A 9,222-nucleotide genomic window follows, 5' to 3' on the forward strand; every position below is an offset into this window, starting at 1 on the left:
GTGTAGGACGTATCGCGCAGGCAGGACGGATCGTGCAGGACGGATCGTGCAGGACGGATCGTGCAGGACGGATCGTGCAGGACGGATCGTGTACCGACAGAGACCATCAGGCTGAACACGAGGACGTCTCCAGCTCTGCTTCTTCATCACGTTTCATCTGAATTAATTAATTATTAATTAATGATGTTGATGAAAAATGTTTTATGGAAACCGTAAAATCTGATGAACATCAACTCAGAGGAAATGCTTCGGTCTGATTTAATCTTGATGATGTTCTTCTTCTGTGGTAAACGCTGATGGAAATGTTATTTGTCGAATATATTTTTTAAGCTATAGTTCATGTCCCCCAGTATGTCCTCTCTGTCTCACACGGGGGGGGGGGGACAAAGACAGATGGACGTGGACGGACGAGGAGACGAGAGACTCTGGATTTAACCCTAACAGCTAGCGACTCAACAAAAGTTCTGTCTAAATCCTGACGAGTTCGCGGTCCCGGAGGTCTGTTCCGGGTCTTTCTAGCCTCTACAGGGGGTTTCTATCCAGTCTGGACCTTCAGCCTCTTTGGGCTTTAAATCCATACTGTTATATCCAAGATTGATCCACTTTATGTCCATAATTCATCGCGTTTTGGCTCATTTCTGCCGCTGGCTCGCTCCTCCCTCTCTCCTCTGTGTCTGTTTACAGGAAACAAAGGCCCCGGTATGCCCATATATGGGAGACAACGTCACCGTCTTGTATGGAAGGCCAGAGGGGACAAAAAGACCAATAGACTCTATGGAAGGCCAGAGGGGACAAAAAGACCAATGGACTCTATAGAAGGCCAGAGGGGACAAAAAGACCAATAGACTCTATAGAAGGCCAGAGGGGACAAAAAGACCAATAGACTCTATAGAAGGCCAGAGGGGACAAAAAGACCAATAGACTCTATAGAAGGCCAGAGGGGACAAAAAGACCAATAGACTCTATAGAAGGCCAGAGGGGACAAAAAGACCAATAGACTCTATGGAAGGCCAGAGGGGACAAAAAGACCAATAGACTCTATAGAAGGCCAGAGGGGACAAAAAAGACCAATAGACTCTATAGAAGGCCAGAGGGGACAAAAAGACCAATAGACTCTATAGAAGGCCAGAGGGGACAAAAAGACCAATGGACTCTATAGAAGGCCAGAGGGGACAAAAAGACCAATAGACTCTATAGAAGGCCAGAGGGGACAAAAAGACCAATGGACTCTATAGAAGGCCAGAGGGGACAAAAGACCAATAGACTATATAGAAGGCCAGAGGGGACAAAAAGACCAATAGACTCTATAGAAGGCCAGAGGGGACAAAAAGACCAATAGACTCTATGGAAGGCCAGAGGGACAAAAGACCAATAGACTCTATAGAAGGCCAGAGGGGACAAAAAGACCAATAGACTCTATAGAAGGCCAGAGGGGACAAAAAGACCAATAGACTCTATAGAAGGCCAGAGGGGACAAAAAGACCAATAGACTCTATAGAAGGCCAGAGGGGACAAAAAGACCAATAGACTCTATAGAAGGCCAGAGGGGACAAAAGACCAATAGACTCTATAGAAGGCCAGAGGGGACAAAAGACCAATAGACTCTATAGAAGGCCAGAGGGGACAAAAAGACCAATAGACTCTATAGAAGGCCAAATAATGCACTATTTAGACACATATTTGCTTGTATAACATTGCTGTGGGTGTAATATCAATAAATATGACATTATTATGTTATTATTGGCATAAGTAAATTTGGGTCAAGGTGTTTTATATCAGAAATATAGATTTCATGGATGATTCCGTACAACCTTCTTCAGGTAAAATTAATGCTTACCTTAATTGAATTTTTTGGGTGTTTTATTTAATCTTACAGATTTTGAATTCTTTTTTTTTTAATGGTTTCCTAACAGCATCCGGACTAAACTTTGACATCTACCCATCTGAGATCCTCTCAACATCCTCTGATCTTAACTAGTAGTCAAAATAATTCATCATTTCTGCCTTTTTAACTAAAAATATTTGTATAATTTGATATAAATGAGGTTTGTTGACCATGAATTACAAGAATGAGTGTAAAACTTGTTATTAACCCTCTGAGCCTGAGACACTCGCCCACGAGTAAAAAAGTACCTCTGATTCATAGTTTAATAACTTTTGAACCATACAAGCGATTTATTCACTTTTGGTTTTGTTTGAATCCTGACGTCTTCGGCTTTACGGAGGTCTGTTCCGGGTCTTTCTAGCCTCTACAGGGGGGTTTCTATCCAGCCTGGAACTTCAGCCTCTTTGGGCTTTAAATCCATACTGTTATATCCAAGATTGATCCACTTTATGTCCATAATTCATCGCGTTTTGGCTCATTTCTGCCGCTGGATCGCTCCTCCGTCTCTCTCTCTCTGTCTGTCCCGTCTATTGTTTCAGGAAGTACATGCCCATATATGGGAGATAAAGGCACCCTCTTGTATGGAAGGCCAGAGGGGACAAAAATGTCTATAGACTCTATGGAAGGCCAAATGATGCACTATTTAGACACATATGTGCTTGTATAGCATTGCTGTGGGTGTAATATCAATAAATATGACATTATTATGTTATTATTGGCATAAGTAAATGTCATGAGAGCAAAACGTCTGGACTTTTTTGGATAAAATGCATGTATTTTGTCATCTGTATAAGTTATGATGATTATTTCTTCACAGTGTGACTCCCAGGACATATGAGAAGTGTTTTAGAGGGTTGATGTTTTACAAGTTATTATAAAATAAATCAGACGGACAATAAACTGTAAACATGGGCCCAGAGCGTTAAACCAGCTCAGGTTTTTTAAAAAGCGCCAAAAGCTGGAAAAGAGACAAATAAATCAGAAAAAGCGACAAAAACATGGACGAGTTCACGGTTAACGGGAAGACGACACACGGGTTAAGGTCCTACAACCATTCTTAACATCAAGTGACCTCTCTGCAGCCCAAATATTCTAATAACCCAGTTAGTCCTGAAGACATTGTGGGAAATTATACTCAGGTATTGTGATCATATTAGACACTGTGAATGAACTAATGCATAAGTTAATGAAACAGAACTCATGTCAGACATTGAATGAAGGAGAAATGTGTTGTTGCTTGGCAACCAGGTGGGGGCGACATCCTGTTGTTAAACATTACAACTAGCAAGAGAACCGCATACAGTAAGGCCAGAAAGCCACGTGCTCACTCACAATGGAGGGGGACAAAGGGGGACAAAGGGGGACAAAGGGGGACAAAGGGGAGTTTCCACAGGAAACAACCCCCAACACACACACACACAGACACATTGCCGAAGATTGTAAACAGGAAGTCGCGCCCACCCAGCCAATAGAAATACTGTTGCTAAGGCGATATGATCTGCCCAGTGACGCTTTTAACCAATAGGGCTCCTTAAGGAGAACCCTTATAAGCCGTTGCACACCTTTGCTGAGGGCCTTTTTGGGAACCTCTGAGCTAGTCATGTTCCATTTTAGGACCGTGCACGTATTTCCCGGAATGCATTGCTCTGTTTTTATTAATAAATCATATACATAATCAAAGCTAGAGGGATTCCTCAGCTAATCGAGTCCCGACGTTTGGACCCTCCAAGTGGAATTCACAACAACATGATGTTGATATCCTGACAAAAGTGTCAAAATAAGTGTGACTGTCAAAATAAAAGCCCAGAGCTTCCCTACTTTCAAAATAAAGGCCCAGAGCTTCCTCACTGTCAAAATAAAAGCCAGAGCTTCCTGACTGTCAAAATAAAAGCCCAGAGCTTCCTGACTGTCAAAATAAAAGCCCAGAGCTTCCTGACTGTCAAAATAAAAGCCCAGAGCTTCCTGACTGTCAAAATAAAAGCCCAGAGCTTCCTGACTGTCAAAATAAAAGCCAGAGCTTCCTGACTGTCAAAATAAAAGCCCAGAGCTTCTTGACTGTCAAAATAAAAGCCAGAGCTTCCCTACTTTCAAAATAAAAGCCCAGAGCTTCTTCACTGTCAAAATAAAAGCCAGAGCTTCCTGACTGTCAAAATAAAAGCCCAGAGCTTCTTGACTGTCAAAATAAAAGCCAGAGCTTCCTGACTGTCAAATAAAGCCCAGAGCTTCCTCACTGTCAAAATAAAAGCCCAGAGCTTCCTGACTGTCAAAATAAAAGCCCAGAGCTTCCCTACTGTTAAAATAAAAGCCCAGAGCTTCTTGACTGTCAAAATAAAAGCCCAGAGCTTCCTGACTGTCAAAATAAAAGCCCAGAGCTTCCTGACTGTCAAAATAAAAGCCCAGAGCTTCCTGACTGTCAAAATAAAAGCCCAGAGCTTCCTGACTGTCAAAATAAAAGCCAGAGCTTCCTGACTGTCAAAATAAAAGCCCAGAGCTTCTTGACTGTCAAAATAAAAGCCAGAGCTTCCTGACTGTCAAAATAAAAGCCCAGAGCTTCCCTACTTTCAAAATAAAAGCCCAGAGCTTCCCTACTGTCAAAATAAAAGCCCAGAGCTTCCTCACTGTCAAAATAAAAGCCCAGAGCTTCCCTACTGTCAAAATAAAAGCCTAGAGCTTCCTGACTGTCAAAATAAAAGCCAGAGCTTCCTGACTGTCAAAATAAAAGCCCAGAGCTTCCTCACTGTCAAAATAAAAGCCCAGAGCTTCCTCACTGTCAAAATAAAAGCCCAGAGCTTCCCTACTTTCAAAATAAAAGCCCAGAGCTTCTTCACTGTCAAAATAAAAGCCAGAGCTTCCTGACTGTCAAAATAAAAGCCCAGAGCTTCTTGACTGTCAAAATAAAAGCCAGAGCTTCCTGACTGTCAAAATAAAAGCCCAGAGCTTCCCTACTTTCAAAATAAAAGCCCAGAGCTTCCTCACTGTCAAAATAAAAGCCAGAGCTTCCTGACTGTCAAAATAAAAGCCCAGAGCTTCCCTACTGTCAAAATAAAAGCCCAGAGCTTCCTGACTGTCAAAATAAAAGCCAGAGCTTCCTGACTGTCAAAATAAAAGCCCAGAGCTTCCCTACTGTCAAAATAAAAGCCCAGAGCTTCCTGACTGTCAAAATAAAAGCCCAGAGCTTCCTGACTGTCAAAATAAAAGCCAGAGCTTCCTGACTGTCAAAATAAAAGCCAGAGCTTCCTGACTGTCAAAATAAAAGCCAGAGCTTCCCTACTGTCAAAATAAAAGCCCTGAGCTTCCTGACTGTCAAAATAAAAGCCCAGAGCTTCCTGACTGTCAAAATAAAAGCCAGAGCTTCCTGACTGTCAAAATAAAAGCCAGAGCTTCCTGACTGTCAAAATAAAAGCCCAGAGCTGCCTGACTGTCAAAATAAAAGCCCAGAGCTTCCTGACTGTCACAATAAAAGCCCATAGCTTCCTGACTGTCAAAATAAAAGCCCAGAGCTTCCTGACTTTCAAAATAAAAGCCCAGAGCTTCCTGACTTTCAAAATAAAAGCCCAGAGCTTACTGACTGTCAAAATAAAAGCCCAGGGCTTCCTGACTGTCACAATAAAAGCCCAGAGCTTCCTGACTGTCACAATAAAAGCCCATTGCTTCCTGACTGTCAAAATAAAAGCCCAGAGCTTCCCTACTGTCAAAATACAAGCCCAGAGCTTCCTGACTGTCAAAATAAAAGCCCAGAGCTTACTGACTGTCAAAATAAAAGCCCAGGGCTTCCTGACTGTCACAATAAAAGCCCAGAGCTTCCTGACTGTCACAATAAAAGCCCAGAGCTTCCTGACTGTCAAAATAAAAGCCCAGAGCTTCCTGAGTGTCAAAATAAAAGCCCAGAGCTTCCTGACCGTCAAAACCAAATCCCAGAGCTTCCTGACTGTCAAAATAAAAGCCAGAGCTTCCTGACTGTCAAAATAAAAGCCAGAGCTTCCCTACTGTCAAAATAAAAGCCCTGAGCTTCCTGACTGTCAAAATAAAAGCCCAGAGCTTCCTGACTGTCAAAATAAAAGCCAGAGCTTCCTGACTGTCAAAATAAAAGCCAGAGCTTCCTGACTGTCAAAATAAAAGCCAGAGCTTCCCTACTGTCAAAATAAAAGCCCTGAGCTTCCTGACTGTCAAAATAAAAGCCCAGAGCTTCCTGACTGTCAAAATAAAAGCCAGAGCTTCCTGACTGTCAAAATAAAAGCCCAGAGCTTCCTGACTGTCAAAATAAAAGCCCAGAGCTTCCTGTGGCCTCACCGTCGTCGGGGTCATTGCGTATCTCCTCCTCCAGGTCGTCAGGGGAGACGTAGTCCGGCCCCGCCCCCTCGCCTGGGGGCGTCGGCTTCAGCTTCCCAAAACAGCAGTTACAGCAGCAGCAGAGACAGCAGCAGCAGTAGCATCCGGTTAGCACGCCGCAGACCACGAACAGGCCCTGGAGACAGGAACAGGAAGTCACAAACAGGAAGTCACCAAGGACCTGAGCATGTGCAGCCCCCCCACCCTGACATCTCTCCATTAGTGCATGTATAGGACACTAGTGGTATATATATATACTGTATATACATATATATATACTGTACATGTATACATTGTATTGCTAAGGTAGAGTCGCTACACCCACCAGACTCCATGTAAATAAACAGTAATTTTAGCATCGTAAAACACACTTCATTCAAAGTCGACAGAAACCAAATAAATCAATGAAAAGCTGTTTTTTGGTCTTGTTTACACTTTAATAACCATGACAACTCTCGTGTTGGTGGAAATAAACTCAAACTTTACCGATTTACATGTTAAAATATGTTGGCTCTAAACACGCTAAAAGGGCTGTTATTTACATGGAGTCTGGTTGGGTTAGCACTAGCTACGTCATCGCTGTTTCTGGGAAACAGAAAGGTCTTAAACAGGTTTTATAAAGTTATTTCTCTGAAGGGATAAGACGCTTAACACTTTTACTATGTTTCATTAAGTTTTACTGCTGTTCGGTAGGCACCTTGATGAAACGTCTTGTTCTAGTTGAGCCTTGTGTTGACTTCCTGTTTCCATTAAGTGTTTTTGGTCATTTTGGTCGATGTTTTCGAAGCTTTTCTAAAAGTTTTTGTCCCTTTTTTCCAATGTTTTTGACATTTTTTTCCTTTTTTTCTCAATTTTCCAACATTTTTGTCACTTTTCACGTTTTTTTCAAATGCTATGAAATAACAAAATGACCATGAAAGTAGTGAACGGATCATTTATTTTACTTGTAGGGAACCATCCAAGATATTATTTTTTTTCAAGATTTGGTTGAAAGAAAAGAGAAATTTTTGATGTAGACTTTTTTTTGAAATTTTTGTGAATTTTCCACAAATTTTTAAAGCTTTTGTTTTTACATTTGTCACTTTATTTGAGATTTTTGTCACTCTTTTTGACGATTTCTTCTTTTTTTAAAAATATTTTATCAATTATTTTTTTCTCCAAAATGCTATAAAATTGTAACAAAAGTATTGAACTGATTATGATTTAACTTGTGAGGAGCGTCGTTGGGAACCATCCACGTAACTTTAGGAGCCTTAATATTAATATTATTATTAATATTATTATCATTATTATTAATAATATTATTATTCTCATAGTGAATGAAATGATCTGCGGAGGATTCTGTGGACCAGCGTTCCCGTTTGATGACATCACACCGGGCCGGTGTAAGCCCCGCCCACCTTGGCCCACCAGGTGGACAGCATGAAGTAGGCGTTGACGTTGTCCTCCCCGAACTGCTGGGCCACGTAGAGTCCCAGGGACCCGTACGCGTCGTAGACCCCCCTCCGGCCCGGGTCCGACAGCACGGCGTGGGCGCTGTTCAGCTCCTTGAACTTCTCGGCCGCCGCCGGGTTCTCCGGGTTCTTATCGGGGTGGAACCGCAACGCCAGCTTCCTGCAGGACACAGGGGGACAGAGACACGGGGACATACAGGGACACGGGGACACACACACAGGGACACACACACGGGGACATACAGAGACACACAGAGACACAGAGACAGAGACACGGGGACAGAGACATGGGGACACACACAGAGACACACACACAGAGACACACAGAGACACACACACGGGGACACACAGAGACACGGGACAGAGACACAGGGACACACACGGGGACAGAGACACACACACATGGGGACAGAGACACACAAAGACACACAGAGACACACATACGGACACACACACAGAGACACACACACGGGGACACACAGAGACACGGGACAGTGACACAGGGACACACACAGGGACAGAGACACACACGGAGACACACACATACGGACAGACACACACAAGGACACACACACATGGGGACACTCACACACAGAGACACACAGAGACAAACACAGACACACACAGACACACACACACACACAGACGTATGGGTATGAGACCAAATGTGTCCCGGCGTCTCCTGGAGACGTCATTGGTGACTCAGGATTACGTGGGCGGGGCTTACCTGTAGGACTTCTTGATGTCGTCATGGCAACAGCCTTTCTGCAGACCCAGGACCTGATACAGAGACTCTCCAGATGTGGACAAAGTTCGCTGTCTCCCGTCAGACATCCTGACCGCATCACCTGTTATCATGATGAGTCATCATTAGATTATTATATATGTATATATATTATTAATGTCCTGGATGAATGGAGAAGAGGAAGAATGGAGGAGAAAAGCCAACATCACACGTTTATAGTTCATCTCTTCATCTCTGCAGCGCTACACTTCAAACACTAAGGATGTAGGGAGGAGAGGAAAGAAGAAAGGAAGGATGGAGGGAAGGAAAGAAGAGGAGGAAAGGATGGAAAGAAAAGGGAAGGAAGGATAGAAGGATAGTAAAGGAAGAATAAATAAGGAAGGATAGAAAAGGTAGTAAAGGAAGAGTTAGAGAGGAGTTACCTGTTGGAGCCTCAGAGCGTCGTTTACCTGTCCTCTACCTGTCTTCTACCTGTCCTCTACCTGTCCTCTACCTGCGTGGTCTACCTGTCCTCTACCTGAGACGTCTACCTGTCCTCTACCTGCGTGGTCTACCTGTCCTCTACCTGAGACGTCTACCTGTCCTCTACCTGCGTGGTCTCCCTGTCCTCTACCTGCGTGGTCTCCCTGTCCTCTACCTGCGTGGTCTCCCTGTCCTCTACCTGCGTGGTCTCCCTGTCCTCTACCTGAGACGTCTACCTGTCCTCTACCTGTCTTCTACCTGTCCTCTACCTGTCCTCTACCTGCGTGGTCTACCTGTCCTCTACCTGCGTCTCCTACCTGTCCTCTACCTGGTTTTGGGATCGCTGT

At 43.6% G+C, this 9,222-nt stretch overlaps 1 protein-coding gene across 1 annotated transcript in view; it reads right to left on the bottom strand.

Moving 5' to 3' along the window:
* LOC116678887 (dnaJ homolog subfamily C member 5) overlaps positions 1–8,519 on the bottom strand; it is an 11,068-nt gene extending 2,549 nt beyond the window's left edge. Inside the window, exons 1-3 of the mRNA XM_032508625.1 lie at positions 8,396–8,519; positions 7,615–7,828; positions 6,176–6,350 (exon numbers count right to left, since the gene is read on the bottom strand). Coding sequence (XP_032364516.1) covers positions 6,176–6,350; positions 7,615–7,828; positions 8,396–8,502 — 496 coding nt within the window. The 5' untranslated portion in view covers positions 8,503–8,519. The remainder of the gene's footprint in view (positions 1–6,175; positions 6,351–7,614; positions 7,829–8,395) is intronic.
* Between the last annotated feature and the right edge of the window lie 703 nt (positions 8,520–9,222).

This window comes from Etheostoma spectabile, unplaced genomic scaffold, assembly GCF_008692095.1.
Source record: "Etheostoma spectabile isolate EspeVRDwgs_2016 unplaced genomic scaffold, UIUC_Espe_1.0 scaffold00008528, whole genome shotgun sequence".
Taxonomy (NCBI): Eukaryota; Metazoa; Chordata; class Actinopteri; order Perciformes; family Percidae; genus Etheostoma; species Etheostoma spectabile.